This window comes from Astatotilapia calliptera, chromosome 12, assembly GCF_900246225.1.
Source record: "Astatotilapia calliptera chromosome 12, fAstCal1.2, whole genome shotgun sequence".
In the NCBI taxonomy this organism is placed as follows: domain Eukaryota; kingdom Metazoa; phylum Chordata; class Actinopteri; order Cichliformes; family Cichlidae; genus Astatotilapia; species Astatotilapia calliptera.
This window is the reverse complement of record NC_039313.1, coordinates 18,952,709-18,977,687: the sequence shown is the minus strand read 5'-3', so window position 1 is coordinate 18,977,687 and position 24,979 is coordinate 18,952,709. Positions and strand designations below refer to the sequence as shown.

At 40.2% G+C, this 24,979-nt stretch overlaps 2 protein-coding genes across 6 annotated transcripts; both read right to left on the bottom strand.

The window, feature by feature from the left end:
• Positions 1-102: 102 nt before the first annotated feature.
• Positions 103-8,708, bottom strand: LOC113033972 (acyl-CoA dehydrogenase family member 11). Of its 3 annotated transcripts, none has more exons than XM_026188208.1 (15): positions 8,561-8,708; positions 7,099-7,526; positions 5,025-5,248; positions 4,817-4,916; positions 3,966-4,083; positions 3,615-3,757; positions 3,384-3,536; positions 2,270-2,364; positions 2,068-2,167; positions 1,850-1,990; positions 1,673-1,765; positions 1,486-1,593; positions 1,230-1,401; positions 779-845; positions 103-659 (listed from the first exon to the last, which is right to left on the bottom strand). In XM_026188208.1, exons 2-15 carry the CDS (start codon positions 7,381-7,383, stop codon positions 548-550), a joined length of 1,911 nt encoding a protein of 636 aa, XP_026043993.1. In that variant the 5' UTR covers positions 7,384-7,526; positions 8,561-8,708; the 3' UTR covers positions 103-547. The 3 variants fall into 3 exon arrangements, with proteins under 3 accessions (XP_026043993.1, XP_026043992.1, XP_026043995.1); XM_026188207.1 differs by having other exon boundaries at positions 7,099-7,411; XM_026188210.1 differs by having other exon boundaries at positions 7,099-7,407.
• A 729-nt stretch (positions 8,709-9,437) lies between these two features.
• morc2 (MORC family CW-type zinc finger 2) lies at positions 9,438-24,967 on the bottom strand. 3 transcript variants are annotated; one of them, XM_026188202.1, is made up of 29 exons: positions 24,784-24,967; positions 24,314-24,400; positions 24,052-24,206; positions 22,923-22,976; positions 22,774-22,808; positions 22,606-22,674; positions 22,401-22,491; positions 22,202-22,310; positions 19,278-19,437; positions 19,075-19,186; positions 18,478-18,603; positions 18,312-18,391; positions 18,144-18,226; positions 17,801-17,886; positions 17,460-17,600; positions 17,216-17,370; positions 16,704-16,832; positions 16,505-16,610; positions 14,732-14,864; positions 14,530-14,613; positions 13,378-13,629; positions 13,022-13,261; positions 12,390-12,503; positions 12,054-12,111; positions 11,843-11,981; positions 11,579-11,746; positions 11,385-11,478; positions 10,431-10,619; positions 9,438-10,327 (listed from the first exon to the last, which is right to left on the bottom strand). In XM_026188202.1, the coding sequence occupies exons 3-29, from the start codon at positions 24,117-24,119 to the stop codon at positions 10,259-10,261; spliced, it is 3,144 nt and encodes a 1,047-aa protein (XP_026043987.1). In that variant the 5' UTR covers positions 24,120-24,206; positions 24,314-24,400; positions 24,784-24,967; the 3' UTR covers positions 9,438-10,258. The 3 variants fall into 3 exon arrangements, with proteins under 3 accessions (XP_026043987.1, XP_026043986.1, XP_026043988.1); XM_026188201.1 differs by having other exon boundaries at positions 24,314-24,397; XM_026188203.1 differs by lacking the exon at positions 12,390-12,503 and having other exon boundaries at positions 24,314-24,397; positions 24,784-24,961.
• Between the last annotated feature and the right edge of the window lie 12 nt (positions 24,968-24,979).

Here is a 24,979-nt window from a genome sequence, read left to right as displayed (position 1 = left end):
GGGGTGTTGGATATTGTTTGGGTGTTTATTTTATGTTTTTGCTGTGTATCACATGGAGCAATGTTCATTTTTGAAAATAAAAAGCACAGTGACTCAGTAAACTCACAGTTCAAGTCACTACAGTTTAATGAATATCAGAAAATTGCGTTAAAACTGCCAAGTTTTTACTGTTTTAAAGTTTATACATCAATATGTATGTGCAAGTTTTCCAGCAGTACAGTAAGGCAGTGTGTATGAACCTGGTCAGTCAGGGCCTGTTTTGCTTATGATGTGAAGTTAATCTCTGGGCTGCTGATCATTTGCCTTTATTTAAAAAACTACATTTAACTGTGGGAATTCACATTTCAATTTACTGTCCAGTATTTACTCTGATACTGAAGACACAACCCATTCTCCATTTTATTTACATGCCTATTCAAGACCGAATTTCATTTTTAATGAAACATGATTTCAGTCATCCACAAAAACACAAACAATAATATAGCAGACAATAAATCTGTTTGTCACTAAGACAGACCGCAGGGCTCAGCAGTGACTCAGTGATTCTTCAGCCCTGTATCGACTGGTCAAAGACTAAAGCAGCATCAAGTGAAGTGTTGGAATCATAGTGACCTCTTCTCTGGTTCCTTGCCACGGGACACAAGTCCTGTTCGCACCACCTGGAAAAAAAAAAAAAAAAAAAGTGACAAAAAAACAATGATAAATAGTAACAAAATTAGTGCATTTTTAAAAAATATTTTAGACAACTGCAAATTTACATTTTTTTTTTTTTTTTTACCTGAGAGCTGCATAGGTGTCAGATGGAGAAGCTCCTTTCCAACATGCGTGATCAATAAGAAGGGCTCCTGTTAACAGAGTTGGGAATGATAACAAGGTGCATAGAGGTAAATGTGTTTATTGTTTGAATGTTTGGCCACGATAACAGTACAGCTGACTGATTACATTACTGACTTAGAAGTTTGTTAGACTGAAAGATGTCAGCTTAAGCTTATGTTTTCAAAATGCTGATTTAGTTAATAACTTAATTACAAACTCAAAAAGCTGAAAAAAAAAGCAGAAAACATTTTAGTGAATATTTGACTTACGCTTAAAATTATTTATAATTATTTTTATGTTGATCAGCTAACCTGTAAATTAACTCATAGCTGCAGCTCTGGTGTGTGTGTGTGTGTGTGTGTGTGTGTGTGTGTGTGTGTGTGTGTGTGTGTGTGTGTGTGGTAGGTATACACCTGTGTAGATGCGAGCCAGGCTGTATGCCAGGTCTCTTGCTGCTAGCTCCAGGTAGCTGGGTGCTCTGGTTGCTGCTACCTGAACAAACTCTTCCAGCTCGCAAAGAGCTCCGCCCACTGCTGTCACAGCTGGGGCCAATGAGGAAACGCTGGAGGCGCCAGCCAGCAGAGACTATAACACAAAGAAAACACGCGCACTTCACATTTTTGTTCTGCTCAGTCACAAAGAAGATTTTTTCATTAAACTTGCTTTGACCTTGGTATGGCTGAAGTAGGCATGAAGAACCATCCCTGAGCTACGAGCCACACACCGCAGCACATCCAGAGACAAAACATTTGTGGTACCTTCCCATATGCTCAAAACCTGGAAGAGGAAGAGATAAGTTAGTCTTTCACTCTTTTTTGTAAATCTCAAGCTATCACACCTCTAGTATCAAACTCACCTGTGCATCACGGAGTATTCCAGGCAAGCCAGTATCCTCGATGTATCCCTGGCCACCAAAGCTTTCCAAACCCTCCGACACCACAGCCACAGCCTGAGACAAACACAACACTGAAACAATCAGACAATCAAAACAGGCAAATAACAGCTAACGCTAGCATTCACACAAACTGTTCACCTGCTTCCCAGTGTACAGTTTGACGACCGGAGTGAGCAGCCGGAGAAGGTGAGCATCGTGCTCGGTTGCCACTCCACTTTCTTCTCGGCCCAACAGACGACACACATCCATCACCAGAAGAAAGGCCCCTCGAGACTCTACCTGTAGTGTGAGAAGCATGTGTCCTGAAGCATGACAGAAAACACTGTGTGGAGTTTGTTCACCCCCTGCCAGCTTACCTCCATTCTAGCAAGAGTCTGCATGTGCAGTGGGTGGTCTTTAAGAAGCTTTCCAAAGGCAGTGCGCCGAGTGGCATAGTCACGAGCTAACTGGAGCACCCTGTGAAGACACACAGTTACACAAATGTTTAACCAGCTTACTCATGCTGTGCTTTAAGAAATCAGCACAGATTCAAGTGTGGTAGTAGGAGCGGTGTCCTGCCTTCTCATAGCGGCTGCTGCAGAGACGCTGTTGTGGATCCTGGTTATGGTCAGCATATTAGCTATGGAGGACACACCTCTCCCCTCCTCTGAGAGCTGTTGAGGAAAACAAGTTTTCAAAGATTTGGACACATTATAGAAAAAAAAATTACAAGGAACATGGCTTGTCTTGTTTCTCTAACAGTGAAGGTTGGTGGAGTGGACCATAAACTGCCTGAAAATGTCCATACCTTTAAACAAAAATGTTGGATGATTTCCCTCACAGTGATTAATTACACTTTTGCCATATAACCATGTGTTATATAGCAAAAGTGTAATCACACTGTGACAAATTTCTGTAAAAATTCTCCCCCAGCAGGGTAATGTAGGATTTGTGGTACCACACTCGTGTCCCCCATGCTTAAGTGTTCTGTGTATGCACCCTACACAGCTGTGCTTGTGTTACAGTCCAAAAAGGCCAAGATTATGAGCTTGACACATATAGCGCTATGAGTGAGTCCAATTCTGAGCTTTTAAAAAGTGGGCCTGAACAGGAAAGGGAGCAAACATTATTGAAAAGTCAACCAAAAGAAAACAGCAGGAGAACCGCAGTCATTGTTTGCAGTGGACACTTTTCCTTATTTTTAACACTCAGTTTCACTTCAGCTTTCTTTATGTTGTAACTTTGGTCTTCCCCGCAGCTAGCTGAAGGCCCAACAACAGCAAGAACAGACCAGCTGTTCCACATATTGGTCACAATATGCCTCCTGCTGACAGTAAACAAATGCAACATGTAAGTGACTGAACACAAAGCTCTGTGCAGGACAGGCACGCAACCATGCTTGTTCCTTAATGCCCCCCACCACACTGCAAACGCTAGTCAGAAACCTACACGAGAAGCACAACAAAGAATCCGAGGGATTGACACCACCTCAAAAATCCCCACAACCCAATGTCAATTGGTATCCACAGGTTGCACAGGAGCAAGCCTGATCCAAAGAGGCTTACATGAATCAAAGAATTTACAACATCCTGGTGTGTGTTTAAGCAATTGCTCATATCTGCACAGATAGGAGACAAAGCCTATAGTTTGTCAATAAATTGTTATATCCAATGACCCAGCATGTGTAACTGACCCTGCGCGCTGGCAGGCCGTCCAGCAGCAGCTCAGCAGTCGGCATTTGGCGTGTCCCCAGCTTGTCCTTCAGTCGCTGAACCTCAATACCCCTCAATCGGCCATCCTCATCTCGACTCACCTCCGCATAGAAGAGAGACAAACCTTTGCTACCCTGTGGGACAGAGAACAGCAGTCAATTATATCACTCTACAATTCATTGACAATGCTTTGTGACCGATGTCAGCAGTACTGGTATGGTTGCTCCGGTTTTGTCCTGCACTCTGGCCAGTGTAAGAGTCATGTCTGCGTCCGTAGCAGACGTGAACCACTTGAAGCCGTGGAGCTTGTAGGAACCATCTGTTTGTGGAACAGCCACCGTCTCAGTGCCGCTGGCTGAGGACAATGAAAACAACTCATGAAGCATTACAACAGTTACTCTTGTTCTGCATGACAAAGCGGGAAAAAAGTATGCAAACAAAGAATCTCCTCCACAGATATCTGATCCCTTGAAAAGCAGAATTACAACACTGTTGTACTGCAGCTCTTAATTTATAGATTGAATCTGGGACTGATAAATGCAGAAAACAGTGTCACTACTTACCCACATCAGAGCCTCCCTGTCTCTCTGTCATCCACTGTCCGGATGTCCAGAAGCGTTCTGGATGGCGGGTGGTCAAACGACTGTAGGCGTCTTCTACTGGCCACGAAACACCTAAGGACTTCTCATACACAAATCCAAACAATCATTCACTGTGCTTACAAGGAAAAACAGAACTGGGGTAAGCAAGTCAAAAATATGTGTACATTCACTACTATACAGCCATAACAGCAAAATATAGAGTTTTATTCAGTTGCTCATCAATCTAATATACAGTTCCCTCAAGTACATGCTGCTGTTTTAAACAAAAGCTGGCACATTTTACTTTTTTTTTTATTAATATTATCAACATACACTGTGCAAACTGATTGGAAGGCAAATTCTCCTTAACACAAACAGGAAAATAAACAGCAAAAATATAATCTCTCTATAAAAGAGATAAATAACACAATAAAAGATAATACAAATATACAATATAAAAGGAAATAGGGTGCAAAATGCATATAGTGCAAACTGTTCCAGATATGGCTATGATTATGTGGTTCCTCAGCCAGTTAAAACAATTTTACTGGGGTGACTTGATGGACTGATTAAATTCTTGTATAACTTTTGAGATGAAACTGTCTCTGAGCCTTTAGTCTCAGCATGAAATTGTCTGTAGCGTTTGACGGATGGGAGGACGATGAATTTATATTCTTAAAATGCCAATGTTTTAAACTACATTGGCTACAATATTCTTCACTTAATTCAGTTTTAAATGATTGGAGGTAAATCCCATTACTAGTTCTGTTGTTCTAATCAGTTTGGCTTACAGGACACTGTATTAGTCATGTTATTCACTTCTTTAAACACACCTGGATAACTTTTGCAGCTCCGTCGGTCATAGCAAGAGGACAAGTGTAGAGGCCAGATGAGGGAGAGAAAAGATACAGCTTGCTCATCTGGTACACACGACTAGGAAACACATACATACACTTTTTGGAAGATGACAAAAACACGTTACTGAAGTGAAATAAGACACATGAGCTAAACCGAAAAAAGGAAGTGCAACGGTCTTCTAACCTCCACTCGCCAAATGACCTCTCATAGCCAATGGCAACGATTCCTTCCTGCGCTGACAGGTCTTTCATGCGTTTCCAAGCATGGGAGGTCACAATGTGATCCACTCGGCGACCCCAGGGATCAAAGTGCACCAACCGTGGAGGATTGACCTCACACTCTCTACCCCAGCCATCCACCTCCTTTGCCACGTGTTCTCCAAATGCACACAAGTCTGAGAGAATCACCTGTAGACAAATTTATACACATACTATTCACACAAATACACACACATATACATACATGTATATATAAATTTTGTACTAATGTATGGTGACCTTGAGGGTCTTTAAAGGTGCTTATTATTACACACAATATATCGCAGACCTTATGAAACAGATCTCAGCCTGTTTACCTGATAGGACAGCTCCTCCCTGGCTTTTTAATAGTAACAAAGACCAAAGTCAAACTCTTATTGCTTTTTATACACTCAACAAAAATATAAACGCAACACCTTTGTTACTGCTCCCATACCCCATGGGATGGACGTAGAGACCTAAAATTCATTCCAGATACACAATATAACCATCCCTCCCAAACAGGGGTCACAAATCAGTCCAAATGTGTGGTAGTGGGCACATCTGCTATATTGAGATAATCCATCCCACCTCACAGGTGTGCCACATCAGGATGCTGATCTGACATCATGAGTAGTGCACAGGTGTACCTCAGACTGCCCACAACAAAAGGCCACCCTGGAATGTGCAGTTTTGTCTCACAGCAAAATGCCACAGATGCCACAAGCAATGAGGGAGCGTGCAATTGGCATGCTGACAGCAGGAATGTCAACCAGATCTGTCGCCCGTGCATTGAATGTTCATTTCTCAACCATAAGCCGTCTCCACAGGCGTTTCAGAGAATATGGCAGCACATCCAACCGGCCTCACAACCGCAGACCTCGTGTAACCACACCAGCCCAGGACCTCCACATCCAGCAGGTTCACCTCCAAGATCGTCTGAGACCAGCCACCCAGACAGCTGCTGGAACAATTGGTTTGCACAACCAAACAATTTCTGGACAAACTGTCAGAAACCGTCTCAGGGACGCTCAACTGCATGCCCGTCGTCCTCATCGGGGTCTTGACCTGACTCCAGCTCGTCGCCGTAACAGACTTGTGTGGGCAAATGCTCACATTCGATGGCGTCTGGCACGTTGGAGAGGTGTGCGCTTCACGGATGAATCATGGTTCACATTGTTCAGGGCAGATGGCAGCTGAGAATGTCCCAGTTCTTGCATGGCCAGCATACTCACCGGACATGTCACCCATTGAGCATGTTCGGGATGTGCTTGACCGGCGTATACGACAGCGTGTACCAGTTCCCATGAATATCCAACAACCTCGCACAGCCATTGAAGTGGAGTGGACCAACATTCCACAGGCCACAATTGACAATCTGATAGACTCCATGCGACGATGTGTTGCACTGCATGAGGCAAATGGTGGTCACACCAGATACTGACCGGTTCTGGGTCCCCAGACCCCCAATAGCGCAAAAAACTGCACATTCCAGGGTGGCCTTTTGTTGTGGGCAGTCTGAGGTACACCTGTGCACTACTCATGATGTCAGATCAGCATCCTGATGTGGCACACCTGTGAGGTGGGATGGATTATCTCAATATAGCAGATGTGCCCACTACCACACATTTGGACTGATTTGTGACCACTGTTTGGGAGGGATGGTTATATTGTGTATCTGGAATGAATTTTAGGTCTCTACGTCCATCCCATGGGGAATGGGAGCAGTAACAAAGGTGTTGCGTTTATATTTTTGTTGAGTGTAAAATGAATTTGTGCTGGTGCAACAAAACTTAAGGAAAAATATGCACTACATATGTAACACTGTGCATATACCCAACACTTCTTTCAAAAAGAAAACAAGTTATGAGCACATTAAAAAACAACAACAACAAAAAACACATTATAATATAGTAATATACACCTAATATGGACATTGTTATTTAATGGGCCTGTTGTTCTTGCTCTAAAACTGGTAGTATGACACCCTTTCTTGGGAAAAACATGTAACCCCTGCTCACCTCCTGGGGTATGTGTCTCTTCAGATATCCTCTGAGCAAGGCATCTTCTACAAATGGGTTCTTCAGCACTGGGTTTTCCTGAAAGAAAGGCCCTATCCTGGCTCGGGTGAACGGCAGGTAGCCTGCTGCCTCCCACAGCTGTTCTTCATTGGATCTTCTTCTGCCTGGCTCAGCTACAGAAGCTGATCTGACGTGGATCAGTGGTCGAGGTGAAGGAATGACACACCACAACCTGCAGGAGCCTCCGGCTACACGTCGGCTCAGGAGGGCTGAGGACACTGACATGGCCCAATACCTTCAGTCTGAGGTCTGACTAGGGAGTCAACACAATGCCATTAGAGCAGGGACAGGTGACATTTAGATAAAGGCAGGAATGTTTCAGTTTTTTTAAATGGGGTGGCACGGGGCTGGTGAGTGGCGTCCAAGAACTAGTTGGGATCAGGTAAAAAAAAAAAAAAAAAAAAAAAAAAAAAAAGTGAGTTATAATAATTTTAATTTGCACAGACCTCCTTCTCCATAGACATCTATCTGCAAATACAGTAATAACAAAATACAAGCCACATTGAAGCACAAGAAGTAAGGTAACAAGCTAATAAAAATGAATCTGGATAAAACTGTTAATGGGTGTCATTTTTAGATATAAATAAGGGGGTCTCACACATCCTTTGTTTAGAGTTTGCAAAGTAAGCGACAGTAGTGGACCAAACCAATGTGAAGTACAAGAGGGGAAGTCCATCTTTCAAATTAAATCATTATTTTCCATTAATATGTAAACCAGTAGCATTCACGGGATGTAATAATATTTAAGCTCAAATAGTTACTTTGAAGCAATAAACTAATGGCAAGGACAAGTTGTATTGAAGTATTAAAGAGGACAACGGCACCCTCTGGGCAATGCCACCCCAGTGCCCTTTAGCACCACCCCTGGTCCACCCAGAGGCAGAACAGCATTCAGCTGAAAGCAATTTCTGTATATTTGGTTTTTACTTATTACTCAGAAAACAGGCGCATTTTTACTGATTTACTGATTCCAGATAGGATTAGCTTCTTTGTTTCTCCATTGCTGATACTTATTTCTTTATGTAAATTTATCTAGCTGGCTTGCAGACCATGGAGAAGACTGACAACCAAAGAAATGGGTCAAAGTTCATCTGGTTGCGTCGTTGCCTTTGTGCAGATATTATCTTACCGCTTGTATTCCAGGGTTTCCTTTATATTATTTAAATATATTTAAATATTAAACAGAGGCATATACTTGCTATCCTCTTCTTGAAACCCTTTATCATAACGCGTACTCTTCACACTCCAACCCGACAACAACACAGCAGTTAGCAATGACGTTCAACAAAGTTGTGAGCGCTTTATTCACGGGCAAGCTTACACAGACAACGCTGAATTAGTTTCAAATGAAACTTAAAAGCTTCCTAAATATCAAAGATATAGCTGCTAGCAGTCATCTTACCAAACGTTTTCCCAGCTGCGTTCACGTTCACGGCGGCAACTTAAGTTTCGCCTTCAAAATAAAAGTCTCTCCTCGTTTAAAGGTTCAAGTAGCACCTCCTGCTGCTACAGCAGCGACAAAAACAGCACGCAAACACACAGGTGACAAACACGTCTATCAAGGATCTATAGTGTATACAAAGGATAAAATATCGGGTATGATATGTTTATATAAATAAATATGTGTGGGACTAATAAAGGTTATCTTATATAAAACATCCCTTTTAGTTATGTTTTTTTGTAACTGCGTTGACGAGATGACTCAAAATAAACAAAGTGTTTACGTTCATTGTTAATTTTTTTTTAAAGCCAATGAACCTGTTATAGTTCATGAACGCTAGCTTCTGCACCTCCTAGCAGGTGGCAGGAAAGGAAAGATTTTAGTAGGAAGTGTTCTTATGAATCATCTGAGCTTTCAGTAAAAGCCGACGGTAGAAACTGGTGGATACCTGGACTCTGTTGTGTGTACTATTAGCCAAGCAGCTTCCACAACATACTAAGAGATTGTGCATCCAGTCAGGTTACCTTCCACTGTGAAGCTGGACAGACTTGTAAGAATCCCTGTAAGAATTTTCTGCCGTTTAAACCTTGTGTTTCATGTCTCATTTATATAAAATAGATCCAAGAGTAGAAAAATCGGATTGAAAATGGATTGTTTGTAAAGACAAAGATAATCCACAGAACACAGGGCTCTAAGCACTACCAACAAAACTAAATTCAAGAATATTTACTGTCATGGCGACAGAAATCCCTTCCTGTAACACTATAATTTACTTAAGCCCAAATGTAAAATTTCCCAGAACAAATACTTTATTAAACACCACATACTGACCAACATAATGTGTTGCTGAACCAGTTTTATTGTTCCAAGTAAAGGTTTGTCAAAAATACAGTATCCTTTGTTCCAACGAGAACATAAAGACTGAAAGCATGCACCGTTTAATAAAACATTTCCATGATGGGTTAAAAATCTGTTCAAAAAGAAGGACAGAGGCACTGAATAATTATTAAACAATTCAGCAGTTAACCTTTTTTTTTTCTTCCCAAAATGAACACAGAACAGTCAAAGGTTAAATGAAGAAGGAATTTAAAGGAATAATAAATGTACTGATATAACCCAGTATGTAGCTCCTGTTTATGGATGGGGAATATCTCCCAAACATAAAAGATGAACCCGGTTTTCTGTCCAGGTTGGAGAACACTGATGTGTTTTTAGTGTGCAAAAATAAAAATAACTGTGTAACTACAGGCTGCAATACAGAACAGAGACGAGTTAAGCCCAAGTCTTTAGTGTGAAAATGTCACCTGACAATGGACCAAAATGAAGAAATGTAGTTTGTCACAACAACAGTTGACTATATAAAAGAGCATACGCTGCAATAAACATACAAATTATTTAACAGCTTAACCAGGATAGCATGTTTTAAACATAGATTAACAGATGTAAGAGGGTAATAAAAAGGGACAAAATAAAACCACAGGCCCAGAGGCAATCGACAGTGAGAACCTAAAAATACAAACCGGTTACAAACTGATTCAACACATGGAGGGATTAATGAAAACAAACCCCAAATATTCACACATGAGAGTGGGTCCATGGAGACTTGAAATGATGACCAGTTTGTTAATGTTCACATCTTTCATTTGATTTTGGTTTTCTTTAATCACCCTTTGTAAGGAGGTCTTCTATGTAAGCATCAAGTTCATCATCTGTGTTTATGTCAATATCCTGTGGGAGGAAAAAAGGCACGATAATCACTCACTTTCTGCAAAGGGGGGAGGGTTTATCAACAATGTGCACATGATGAGGAGCACAGATTAAGAAGTATTACCTCTTGTACTTTCTGCAGAAGGGCCACAATGTTTGTTCGGAGTTTCTGTAATTTCTCGTCTGCCTCCTTTAGTTTGAGCTCAGTGTTGTTGTTTTTCTCCTCCACAGCTTTGGCCCTGGCATCAGCTCTGCTCTGGTATGAATTACACAATGACTGCAGGCCCGATTCATACTGCTGGAAATACTCTTTCTATATGCAGGAGGCAAAAAAACAAAAACAAATCAGTGGGAGAATTCAACAGAATTGGCAAGAAAACACAGCAGTTAACATCTTCACTTATAATTTCAATGTTAATTTGTGCACTATTGCCATTGTTAAATAACTATCTAGTTATTTAACAAGTTTTTTTTCCCCATCTAGTTTCATCTCACACTAAAAGATCAAACTATTATCCATCTAGTTTCTGGCACTTATCCAGCAAACTAAGCAGAGATGACCAGCCTTAACTCCTTGGCCAACTCCTCCAGCTGGTCTTGTGAAACACCGAGGCATTCCCAAGCTGCAGCGGAACCCTGCACACTGCAGCGGAAGATCATTTTCACTACAATCTAATTTTTCCATCAGACTTGTGGACACTGATGAGGTGTGAAAAAGTCTGGCTCAAGTGTCAAAGACGGTGATAGGTAAGTAGACTGAGCAGACATTTTGGGTTCCCAAAGATGGTCAGTTCATTTACAGTGACCTCCATCAATTTGAAACTTTGTGGGAACAGATCAACCAGTAAATTCAGTTCTACTTTCACTCTTTCTTCATCACGCAAGACTGATACAACAAGCACATGATCCCAGCTGCCATAGGGTGAGAGGCATGGTGAATACAGAAACAGACAACATTCACATTCATATTTCTTTTTGCTGTGCTATTTAAGCTTCTTTTTCTTGCATCTTTCTGCTTAAATTTAGCATTCTGCTTTTGCTTTCCGTCACAAGATAGAAGAAGCTTTTATTATCTCACCAAAGGAAAGGCAACCAGCTCCTCGGCTGTCATGCTATTAACATCGTCCTTTGGGATCCGAAAAGCAGGAGGAAAGAAGTAACGCAGCATTGTTCTAGAAACATCAAGAGCACGATAAACACACAGCAGTTATGAGAGTTACAAGACTTCAATAAAGAATGATAACAACATTGTAACCATTGTAACCAGCTCACCTCAACATGGTGACCAGGCTGTCAGTCACCTCTCGGCTGGTTCCTGGCTGAGTAGTGTCTGGCTCCATGGGTGCCGGACCCTTCTCGGTCTCCTGCTGGGTGTCAGGTGTCTGAGAGATTGGAGATGGTGGTCGCATCAGCCGGACTTCATCGCTACCCTTAAATACCCTTTACAGAGAGATCCATACATGTATAAGATTCGAATCACCTGCCATGTCATCAAAACATGTTTAGAACGCAACATTCACACAGACTGCATCTTACCATCGATCTTTAGGGGTGGACCGAGGTACGTAGTCAAATTTAACTTTCCAGCGAACACTTTGTTTATTCGCCTCAACGGCGATGACTTTGCCCGTATACCACTCCTTATTGACACGTACTTCGACCAGCAGACCCTTATCTGGAGAAGAAAATACTCATTTTCCAGTTCTGTATTTGATTCACATCAGTAGAGAGTGGACCATCATCTCACCTTTCTGAGCATTTTTAGTGTCGTTTTCTGGTTCCTGTTGTAGAGCTTTATCAGGTGCCTGTAAAAATACAAACAAAATATGACCACAACAGTTTGAGAAATCACTGAAAAGGCAGTCGGGTTAGATACAGTCTTCAACAACTTAGAGGTTGAAATGAATGGCATGCTTGGTTATAAAGAAACTGTTATATATTAATAAAATGATTGGTTTTGTTTTGAAAGAACCGTTAATCTACATGAGCTGAAAAAGTAAGTGTTGATTGTTAGAAGTTGTGAGAGCAGCAGGCAGCCCAGCTTGATTCGACAGTAGAAGAGAGAGGGACCCAATAAAGCTACCTTTTCTTTAGCCCCGTGTGTAGAAACGGATTTAGGGGCAGAGGATGGTGTTGTTGGTGCCTGCCGTGTAGGGGCAGACACTCCTTTCTTCTCAAGTTGAGAGTGTGTTTTAACCTGCAAGGTCAATAGCAAAGGGGTTCTGATCGGAGGTTCAGCAACCTGATGGACCACCCAGGTATGTCCATGTTCCCTTAGTGTCTTAAGCAGAAGTCTAAGATACTTTAATTGCAGCTACTTTGTGTTCAGACACCATAAAGTAAGTGAGCAGTATGAGTAAAGCTTTGCTCCAATAAGCAGCTAATTAATTTAAAACTGACAGACTTTACCTGAATTAATGTAGATATCATAATAATGTTGAGCATACAATCACTTCCTAGTCCATTCATTACCTTATCCACATCCTGAAATTTATTTCTCAGAAAGCAAAAGCGGGAAAATGCGAGCAAAAGCAAAAGTCCTTTGAGCAAGCTGCACGCTGAACACGCAGGATTAAGGTTTGTGCAGAATTACTAGTGCTCTCATTTCACACCCCAGGTTAATCATCTTGTTTTGATGTGCAGTTGTTTTTCAGAGCTGTAATACATTTTCAGCAGTTACAAATCTGCACTACAGTTTTTGCCTCTGTTCTTTACCTCATCCAACTTTCCACGTTTGGGAGGTGGGGCCTTCTCTACGACTTTGCCACGGTTAGTGGCAGCTGCAGCCATCTTGGATTTTTTTGTCTGTGGTTCTTCTTCACTCTCCTCGCTGCCTTCTTCTTCTTCTTCTTCTTCCTCCTCCTCCTCTTCTTCTTCCTCACTCTCCTCCTGCTCTATTATTCTCTTGCGCTGTCCAGCAGCTGCTGGTTTGGCAGGTGAAGCTTTGGCAGATGCCTATATGAGGAGACAGCTTTCAGTATTTTACACTGCTTTATGGTAGGATTTGTACATGAAGCCATATGAAATACTTTTACAATAAAACCTTTTGTTAAATCAAACCTGTAACATACCCGTGAGCTGCGGCTGGGTGGAGGTGTTTTGGCAGTAGCTTTGGGAACAGGTTTTGCTGCAGATGGAGGAGGTTTTGCTGCAGCTCTGGACCTGGATGGCTCAACCTTTGGTGGAGTTGGTGGTATGGCTGATGTTCGGGTGGGCCGCTGAGAAGCACTACGTCCTGGTGGGGCACTTGGGGCATTTTTGAGGTGAGCTGGGAGTGGTGGGGAGCGTGGGCGTGCAACAGACCTTTCAGAAGACCTGGTTGCCTGAATTGTTAACATGAAAGGACACAAAACTAGTATTTGAGTATGATAATGAATACATTTGAACAAAGAGGAAAAAAAAAGAAAAGGAAAAAAGGATCACCATCAACAGCAGTGTTTGTCTTTAGTCTGACCCTTTTACAGCGCAATTAAATTGTTTAAGACTGAACACACAAAACTCCTTTTTTAAATTTTCAGTTCATATTTACATAGAAAAGGAAACATACAGTTCATCCAGAGAGTATTCCCAGCATTCCACTTGTTCTACATTTTGTCATGTTACAGTCTTATTCCAAAATTGATTGGAGTTTACCAAAAGACATCCGAAGGACTCTCAGACGATGAGAAACAAAATTCAAAAATAAATCTGTACCAAGGATTGAACTCTTTGGTCTGAATGCCAAGTGTCATGTCAGGAGGAAACCAGGAACTGCTGTATGGATGGCCAGTACCATCCCTACAGTGAATCGTGGTTATGGCAGCATCATGCTGTGTGGATATTTTTTGGAGGAGAAAATTGGAGATGAGTCAGAGTCTTGGGAATGCAGTGACATAAAAGAAATCCTTGAGGATAACCTGCTCCAGAGAGCTCTGGACCTCAGACTGGGGCGAAGGTTCATATTCCAACAGGACAACGGCTCTAAACACACAACTAAGTTATTGTGAGTAGAATTTTGAGGTAAAATAAATAAATAAATAATTGAATCCATTTTGGAATGAGAGAGAGAGAGACAGAGAGACAGAGACAGAGACAGAGAGAGAGAATAGAATGGTAGTTTTCCTGTTATTCCTCATACGTGCAGTGATATTAAAATCAGAAATACATATACGATATGCCGAGAGTTAACTAGTAGAACTAGTAGAAAGACAAGACAGTACAGGGAGTTTTTTGTTTGTTTTTACCTGAGAGGAACTCTCTGTTGGTTTCATGCTAACCTCCAATGGGAGCTTTCTTACATCTGCTGCAGATTTGATGGTGTTGGTTTTCTGGCAGGGAACAAACAGAATATACATATGCTGTGGTGATAGACACAAACAGAGAGATTTAAAAAACAAAAAACAAACCAAACACAGACACACAGACAACAAGAGTTGGACAGGATACCTGCAAGGCCTCCAGCTTCTCCTGCTGCTGTTTGATTTTCTCTGCTAGCTCTTTTTGTTTGTCTTCAGCTGTTGGCTTATCTTTCTTCAAAACACCAGATGGGAGATTCTGTTTCTGTTCAGGAGCGTCACATCTGAAAACAATTTCCAAACAATATATAACAATATGTAAACAATTTATATAGAACATACAAAATATATTACCACACTAGTAGGTACTTTCTCATGGCATAAGCACTTCAGCTAATACATTATTCAAAGTTCTTTTGTTGTTGTTTTTTGTTTATTGCTGCAGAATCTCCAACTTCCGGTTGGATTTGAACTCCTCAGTGCATAGGGTTTTTCTTATCACTAGAAAAACTCAGAGAGGAAAAAAAAAAAAAGTGGTATACTAAATATACCCTGACATTTTGGTCACATTCGTGACTGCACAACAACCTCATCTGTAGGCACAAGAGGCACCTGTGGCAAAGGTGAAGCCAATGAAGATTTGCTTTAATATTTACACTTATAACTGAAGTGTCATTTATAACATCGGCTATTTGGAGGATACCATCAGACACCAGTACCTTCAACTATGGCACAGTTGAAGAGCTGACATGAACGATATGATGATATGAACAGTGTTACAAACAAGCTATTTAACAAACCTTCCACTCCCAGATCAAACCATCATATTCTTCCTGCTGCTGCTTTGTCATGAGAACTGAATGAACCCAGAATCTCTATTTAGGAACATCAGGACAGGCTCATCATTGCTTCATAACTACTTCATTTTTTTTTTCTTTCTTTCTCCAAATTCTTTTTTTAGGGCAAATTTTCCACAAAAATGCAACACATTCAGTGTGTATATATGTTGGGATCCGTAAAATTAGGAATTTGTGTCGCTTTTTGGCTTTAATACTTTAAATAAAGTATTCTTATAGGGTAGAACAGTCACTGCCGGGAATAGCAGAAAAATTTGTCATATGGTGGACTACAGAGAGATTTCTCGTGCTGGTAACTGGCGAGTAAAAAATATATCCGACGAGCCTCTGATGGAGGATTTTATCTTCTCCAGTTTTAAGAGTCCTAAGATATCCTGTAGCCAGACCTTAATTAATGGTGGCTGAGATGATTTCCACAACAACAAAATTCTTTTCTAGCGATGAGAGAAGCAAAGGCAATAAGGTTATTTTGAATAGCTGTAGTGTGAAGGTTATTTGGTGGTTTGCCAAATATAGCGATATGTGGAGTCGGAATCAATTTTATACCCAATATATCCAAAATTATTTTGAAGAATTGATGCCAAAATTCAGACAACCTAGGGCACACCCAGTGAGCATCAGTTACATTTATCATCAAATTTATCTGGGTATAATTTTGAGAGTTTTTCTTTACTGTAGTGTAATCTGTGGAAAACTTTAAATTGTATTAATGAAAGATGAATTAATGGCCCAAGTATCATCAATTTCTGTTAAGACCATGACCCTCTCCTAAGTGGAGAACAAGATGATCTTTATAACATCCACTCAGTAGTTTAATGTCAGCTTTATTTATTTTAGTTGCTAAGATCATATCATCACTGTGCTGCTGTAAATATTTCTGCTGCTTCTGAATAACAATTCAGTTGTATAATTTCATTATAACTCTGTTCTAAATTATACTAAAAACTGTTTTTTAGCAATCAAAAATAACCAATAAGTTTAATTAGAAACTTGATAACCGTTTTGCTTAATGAGATGAGATAAGATAAGAAAATGAAGTTATCTGAAAAAGCTCATTGTGTCAGTACCTGTCCTGAGTGCTGTCAGGGTTCATGAGACACACCCAACTGTCTGGGTAGCGTTTGTCCACTGCATCCATCTGGAAAGGCAGCGTTCTCCATTTTAAACATTTATCTTAAAAAAAGAAGAAAAAGCATAATCAGAGAGTGAGTTTTCTGCAGGAAGCTGAGATACTGCATGTCCTCTAAATGTGTGTGCTCAATTTACCACACTGAATAGTAAGTGGTATCTCCATGGCACGGCGTCTCTTGTATCTCAACTCTGATGATGGAGGTGCAGACCAGCTGGCAGACAGATATCCAAACTCATCCCAGAACTTCACTATGCCTTTCTGTGCTGCATGACAAACACAGATGCAGATGTGAGATCAGTTGATACAGTTGCAAGTCATTTGCTATAATTAAAATAAGTTGAACCAAAGCTGAATTTTTATTTAGGGAAGGAACCCTTAATACAGCTAAAATGAAACTTATACTTCACCTCTGACTCAAACATTTCTCAATCCAATATCACAGGTACCGGTAATATCACCTTAAAGCTCCAGCAGCTGGTAGATCAATAATGGTGATTACAACTGTATCTGAATTGTCTAACACTCTAGCAGGATAATGTATTAATCATGGAACATGCTTAAAACTCCCAGGCGTATGGGGGGTATTTTTACTTGTAATTTGAGGTGCAGCAATAAACAGAAATCCAGCAACTTCAGGGAAGCTTACCAATGTTTGTGTCCTTCCAGTACTGAGCCAGATGCTCCCCCATGGATTTTAGTAAATGTCGATACTCTTTAGCATCCGCAAAATCTTGTTTGTTGTGAGTAGGCTCTAGAACTAAATATGGGACATCCACTACTCCAACTACACCACCACATGCCCTAAGACACATGAACCAAATAGTTTAAAATTACAACTTAATCACTTGCTCATTTCCTGCCATTTTTCACTTTTAGTGCATTTTACTTACATGCCTCCCTCCAGTTGAGGACCAGTCTTTTCATACATCTTAATGAGACGAGAGCAGTTGTACACAAACATCCCATCCAGGTCCCTCTGTTCAATGTTCACTCCAAATATAAAATTCAGCTCCTTGGGCTCCTTTAATGCTCTGAAGAACAAGGAAGAAACGTAGATTGGTAAGAAATACATTTACATAAAATTTAGATGCCAAATAATTTGGTCGGCAAACAAAATTAATGTACAAATCTTATTTTGAGGCATTTTTTAAATATACATTTCCAGCCAAACAAAGGAACAGAATTTTAGCAGCCTACAATCTATAAAGTTTGCCATTTTTGTTAATCATACTTTTGTTTGGCTTCAAGAATCCTTTTTTTCATGTCAGCATCCCTTCGCAGCATCATGGCTGCATCTTGAACTTTTCTCAAAATTGCCTGATGGAGTAAAAGGAGGGAGACAAAGAAGAAATTTAACGTCATCGTTTTTTGGTTGTGAATCAACCACTGAATCATGTCAAAGTACACCTTTTCTTAAATTTCCCTGTTTCTTTAATAATTGAATAATTAAAACACTTTGATGTGTTTGTCATTAACTGTTGCTATACAACTAAACTTGCTTTGCCCAAAACCCGTTTTACATAAACACTACACATCTGCACTTGACAATTAACCAAAGGTTTTCCTTAGCTTACCCGTGAGTCTTTTGATAGGTCCTCTCCTAATCTGGCCTCCAAAGCCATGCGTTTACTCTCTGCCTCTCTGGCCTTCTCCTCCGCTGAAATATACACCACATATTATTCTCACATGAACTAAAGCTAAAGCAAACTTTAATTAGCAGGATTAATAACCCACTATCTCACCAATCTTTGCAAGATGATCAGCTTTCTTCACTTCTTGCTCAGCACGGGTCTTGAACCGAGTTGATGAGTATTTATAACACCTTTAAATAGGACAGAAAGTCCAATCAAAGTGTGAACACTGGAATAAACAAGTTACAGAGAGTCCATATGTGCGTTACTATATTACCTTGGTTTATAAAGACAGCACGAAAGTCTCTTAGTCCTGACTTTATGACCCTGGATAAAAATCCTCATGCGTGGGTCAATGTACAAAACAGCAGCGTATGCCCTGAACGATCTTCTCTCTGGCTTCCTGTGAACAAGAAGTGGTGCATTAGACATGCTGTCATCAAACTATTTTTACTTTGTGGTTTTCTGCCTCCTCCAACTAGTCAACTTGCAGGGCTCTACCTTTAAACAACGATAAATGATCAATATTAAGCTGAATCACTATTAGCTTGCCAATAAAAATACCCAACTCAAAAATACCCAATATAAATTAATATTATAAATTCATATGCTAATGCCATAGAGATCCCTTGCTATCCCCTGTGGATAAACAACACCCCCCAGCACAATCAGCAATTATTTGTGAAGTGAAGTCATTACAAACATTTTGATTTTGAAATTTGATCACCATTAAGTTTGAGTTCATCCTCGAGTCCAGCTGGACATTTGATGAAATTTTAAACTGGTTTCTGATACTGAAGTAAAAACCACCAAAATCATATCTGTGAGCCACAATAATAATGACATCATAACTAACAGTAACAACTGTACTTACACTCCTTCAGCAGGTGTCCCAGCCATCAGTATGTCCTGGTGATCCGTTTCTACATCCAGCTCTGGTTCTCCATTGTCCATCAGCTTCAAATTATAGATTATCACTAGCGTTCCTATAGATAATATAAAATACCACACCAAAAGTAAGTAACAACATATCAATTTGTCAGTTCCTTACATAGTGATGCACATTTAAATGCTTACCGCTGTTGCCTTCTATTTTGTTGAACTGCTCCATCAGCTGCTTTTCATTTTTAAAAGGTGAGTATTTGAAGATCAGTTCGGTCTCTATGGCGTACTTTTCTGGATCAGACGTCAGCGGCTCCTTGGTCTTTATATCCCAGGAAGGAAGAGGCACTATCACCTGTAGAGGGAAGGGGATGAAAACCCTAAGTAACCCAGAGCAGTTAGCTTTCCACATGTTTTGGAATCTGACAAATGTGACCTTAAATCAGTTTGCTGGAGAACCACGTGGTTTCCAAACTACACACATTACACCATGCCCTTATTTGTTTAACAAAAACTAAGGCAAAATGCAGAAGCACTGTCTACTCCGATTTTAGAGCCAACTTTCAGCATTTCAATCAGGCTGAGATCTGAACTTTGACTGGACCCTTCCAACACTTTGATTTGTTTCCTTTTTTTGTCATTTGATTGTAGATTTGCTGCCATGCTTGGGATCAATATCATGTTAAACGACCCAGTTTCAACCAAGCTTTATTTTTTGGAAAGATGATCCTAGAATACTTTGGTATACAGAGGTCACCTCAATGAGCCCGAGATGCTCAGGTTCTGTTGCTAGAAGACAAGCCCAAATCATCACCCCTCCACCACTGTGCTACGCAGTTATGAGATCTTTGTGCTCATATGCTGCATTTGGTTTTCATTTGGTGCTGTGTATTATGGTCCAACATCTCCACTTTACTCTTGTCTATCCCAATGACATTGTTTCATAAGACTCGTGGTTTCAGATGTAAATGTGCAAATCTAATCTGAGCCGCAATGTTTATTTGTTTTGTTTTGTTTTGTTTTAAGAGAAAGGAAGCTTTGTCCTGGTATCTCTTTCAAACGGGTCATACTTATTTTGTCTTCGTCTAATTGTCTGGTCATGAACTTTAACATACTCAGAATCTGAGATGTAGCTCTTGGTTTGTTTGGTTTTTTGCAATTTCTGAGGATTTCATAGTCTGACCTTGGTTGCAGTGTAGTTAGTTTCTCACACACTGCTTCTGCATTTTTGCTTAGTTTTTTTTTTTTTTAAAGTTTAATATAACATATGTTCAATGTCATATCATATAAATGCCTTGAGGCGACTTTTGTTGTGATTTGGCGCTGTATAAATAAAATTTAATTGAATATGAGATGAACATATTTTGCCCATCTGAGGTTGTATTTAGCTAATTTTACGACCGATTGATTTTTTTTATTATGTCCTGATGCACAAAACTTTACAAATGAAAGTGTATCCTTTCTTTTTCACATAAATGTAGATCACTTTTTTACATCCAAATCAATTATATACAAAAATGTATCACTGAGCCACAATTAGTAATCATTTCATCCGTTGTTCCAATCTTCCATTAGGCCAGTGGTTCCCAAACTTCTTTTGCTAAGCCCCCCTTGTTTAACAAGAAAAATGCCCCCCCTCCCCCCCGCGCACAAACACATCCTCCAACCACATACACCCATATTTTGCACCATTGCGGTTTATTTCACACCTCAAACATTTAGTAAACAATTAAGCAAATACAAGTAAACTGCAATAAATTACAGGTAGCAATAAACTACTAACTCTTTTATGCTACGTCTACACCTACACGAGTATTTTTGAAAACGCAGCTGTTTTCGTTCACACGTAAACGGCGTTTCGAATCAACGAAAACTGAGATTTTTTTAAAAATCCTTTTTTGCATTTACGTGTGGACGAGGAATACAGAGTTCATCACGCAACGTCAAAGGTATGTGCCTTTTTTCAAGTCACGCTGTGCGCCACGTTATTGTTTACATGAGATGAATTGCAGAATGGCACATAGACAAAATACTGTTAATCTGACCATCTTCAGTTTTTAAACGCTTACATATACACACGCAGTTACTGTCCCTCCATTTACAAAGGCAGAGGCGTCACGGTGTAATTATTTTAGTATTGTAGTTGTTTTTTCCTGTGTAATAATATTCAACATTGCTATCAATACATTTTTCAAAAAATGCCTCTCTGTGCAAAATGGGTTCAAAAACATAAACAGCTGTGGGATACTGTTTGTCCGTGATTTGAACCAGGGAATAAATCGTGGCAGGATCAGCCTGATATTATTTGTATCCCACTGTAACTTTACTGTATAAGGAGCTAACTTGTCAGGAGTAGTTAGTCATTATGAGAAGTGTTTGTGAACTAAAAATCAAGAATGTGGGATGTTGTTTGTCTGTGATTTGAACAGCCCAGCGCTGCTCCCGACGAAGGGAAAACCAATTCTGCAGGGAGACCTACCTCGGCACTTGTGCAGGTGAAACCAAAGGGAAGATATGCTGCACCATATTTTCTAGTCTTTGGCTTGGAAGGAAGCTGGTTTGGAAACATGCGATGCTTCATCTCCTGCTTTACGTTTGTGTGGGCGCCCCATGCTAGCAGTGTCCAAGCGTTTTGGGGTTTTTTTTTTTCCCTTTTTATTCCGTGCCCCCCCTGCAATGGCTCTGCGCCCCCCCCCCCAGGGGGTGGGCCGTACACTTTGGGAAGGTCTGCATTAGGTCTTGATTTATGCTATAAGATATAAGATTGTTGATATGTCTGTGACAACCTTTGGTGTTTTAAATTTATTTAGAAGTTATCTAAATTTTAATATTACACAATTTGCATTTTGCAGTGCTGTCAGTTTTTGTTCCATTCTTTGTATTTGTCCAGGGATTTACAGCATTATTCAAGTAGGCTGCTGTAAAATTTCAACATGTTTCTGAACTGAGCAGAGAGCACGGGGTACTGTTCACACAGACTGAAAGCACACACAAGCATGAACACACAGGTGTGAATATCTAGACACATATTCAAAGTACACTTTGAAATGAATGTGTGGTGAGTGGCTAAAGCGTATCTAACACAACTCGTCTCTAAGCGTTTCATGACTGCCACTGACCTCATCCAGACCCTCCTCTTCATGGAAAGTCCTCGACAGGAAGAGGCAAGTCAGCGTGTCGTTCTTTTTTGTGAACAAAATAAAGTCTTTTCCGATGCGCATAGAGCCCCTGTGGAAACACACAAACTTCGTAAATATGGAAATGCTGGTGTACCAACTTCGTGATCAATACCAGACAGGAACTGGAAAAACAACTCACGATTTCAGTCCGTTTCCATACTGGCCAATCTGAGTGGACTCAGGAGACCGTTTGTTTGACTTTCCAAACTGAATCACATGGGTTGTCTCACCTAAGAAAAAAGCAGTTTAAGGACACAAATTATACACTGTATGTAACCATTGGCCTACAAAAACAACAATAACCTTGCTTTAAATTTGCTCTTTGATCATTTAGTCACACTTACTTGGGTCCATCCCAGTACCATCATCCAGAAAACAAAGCATGTAGCCACCCCTCAGCTCTGTTTTTTTTTCTGTCACACAAGCAGGAAGTCAAAAGACAGATATGAAAAACATTGACTCACTGGATAAGTTTCAGTATATGAAATTGGATATTTTACTCTGAGGTCTACCTGTGTAGATGTCTATACGTGTGGCATTAGCATCTCTGTGAAAGAAATAAAATATATGAGATTTTCTAGATAAAAGGTATCAGGTTAATGCAAGTTTTCCCATACTCGATAATTTATTTAAAAATTGTGCTGTGAATCATAACAGGTACCTTGAATTGTCCACAAGTTCTGCCAAGGCTCCAAATAAGAACTCATGTGTTGTCCTAAGAGTTAGACCAAATATTCCATTAATAGAGTAAAAACTGACAAGGGAAGCTCATTAGAGAACAAGGACACATGGGAGATGCTTGGTGACAGCATCTGAACTCCACAGATAGCAAACATACGATTATTATTCTGTTATAAAAACTGTTATTTCTCAAGTCTGCTGACACGTGTCAGCATAAAATGAAGAACTATCAGTTAAGCATGCATTTCCTGGTTAACTGTAAAACTATCTGTTCAGCTTCAAGGACTGACTATCCACAGTTCACCTGACAGCTAACCACTTAAAATTAATTATCATTATAACAAAAAGAACAACCAAAGGGTGCTGCGACCTACTTTGAATATAAGCCACATATACGTTGAACATTACATACCACAGAAGCATATACCAAACTTGTCTTTTTTTTCCTGAGTCATTACTGATCAAACTGAGTGATAAATGTCTGCAAGCAGCCAATATCACATGATTTTTTTGACAAATAACTGAAGCAAGCACATTTAGCTTCATTGCAAAATTTGTGACGTGTCTATACTCTGTTCTGAGCCTACACCGTCAATTCCACATATTATACACAAAGGCACTATCAAGTTCAGAAAATAAAAATAGCTGATTATATCTAACAAATTTATTATAACGTTGATGTGGGAAACTGGCAAACAATTTTCCCCCCTTGTGACAATAAAGAAAATGCATAACAACAAAGAGCAAAAACAAAAAGAGTAAAAGAATGGTAGCAGCATCAGCTATTAAAATAAAAACCAGCATAGGTTTTGAATTGTGAATGCATACAGACAGAATGGAAAGTATTACTCATGGAAGGTAAAGTTGTTTTAAATATAAAATGACATGTAGCAAAATGAGGGAAACGTGCTCTAATCGTCTTTCTGGACTATATCTTATTTTCTATTCAACAACATTGCTGGGCATCTTGCAAAAATAAGTAGGTGAGGTGGTGCAGTGTATTGTGTGTAGGCGGTTGCTAAAGTTCTATCTTTAAGGCTAACTAGCTGTAACTCTGTGTATCGTGAAGTTCTTACGGGCAAATTAATTCCCAAAAAGTTGGTACTTACGAATTTGTGTGCAGGTATTCAAAGGTGAGCTGAGCCCTGCTCAGGTTGCTGTAGCTAGAGTAGGCCATGGTCACTCACGATTGTTAACTAGGTACTTCCTGGTAACCTCCACGTCTTCTTGCTGACTGACCAGGCCCTAGTTCAGGGCTTTCATTCTAAAAAAGGAAAGAAAAGATCAAAAATACTGTTGATTTGCCTGCGTGCATCTTCAATCAATTCACTGACATAACGGAAATGACATGACATTAGCTAATGTTTATACCTTAGAACAAGTCAGAGGAGACACTCCTGCGTAATTACAAGTCACCCCGCAGGTGAAGGTACCAGCAAGTAACACGTGGGAGGCCTGCTGAGGAACAACAAAATGTTATGATTAGGCGAAAAGAGCGTCTTTAGGCACGGCTTGAGCAAGGAAGACATTAACGTGCATTCGTTTAAGAAGAAGTCAGACCCTTGCCTCGCTGGGTTACTGTAAAATATGACTAAGTCATGTTTGGTTAAGAACATAACATCAACAGTTCAGACGTTTTGCTGCAACTGTTATTACGGGCATGCTAACATTAGCAGCTAGCCGACATTAGCGCAGGAATGTTTATGAGGAAAAGGTAGCTAGCTAGCTTTACTGTAGGAAGATGAAGCTAACGTTAGCCGTATCAATTCCTTTCTGCCAGACATTTTCAGATGACCTCGACTTTGTACGCTATAGTTAGTCCAAATACTTCATAACGTTACGTTTTGTTTTCCTTGACATAAAGCAATCCCCGAGGCCGCGAAGAATCCAACTACCATCAACGTCGATGGTTGGTTCTCTAGTTTCCCCTGATCTGCGCTAATCCCGCCTCTATTTTTCGATAATCACCCAATAGCTGTGGACAATAGGAAGGCACCGCGTTATGATTCTAAACCATGATTGGAGGACATCTCGTTA

Excerpts from the sequence above, each read along its gene's own strand:
- LOC113033972 (XM_026188208.1), bottom strand. The coding sequence starts at position 7,383 with ATGTCAGTGTCCTCAGCCCTCCTGAGCCGACGTGTAGCCGGAGGCTCC. Across the intron at positions 5,249-7,098 it reads AGAGACACATACCCCAGGAG|GTGATTCTCTCAGACTTGTG; the intron begins GTGAGCAGGGGT and ends ATTTGTCTACAG. Across the intron at positions 3,758-3,965 it reads ACAGGGAGGCTCTGATGTGG|CCAGCGGCACTGAGACGGTG; the intron begins GTAAGTAGTGAC and ends CATTGTCCTCAG.
- morc2 (XM_026188202.1), bottom strand. The coding sequence starts at position 24,119 with ATGGCCTACTCTAGCTACAGCAACCTGAGCAGGGCTCAGCTCACCTTT. Across the intron at positions 18,604-19,074 it reads GGGACACCTGCTGAAGGAGT|GAAGCCAGAGAGAAGATCGT; the intron begins GTAAGTACAGTT and ends TCTTGTTCACAG. Across the intron at positions 18,392-18,477 it reads TGCTGTCTTTATAAACCAAG|GTGTTATAAATACTCATCAA; the intron begins GTAATATAGTAA and ends TCCTATTTAAAG.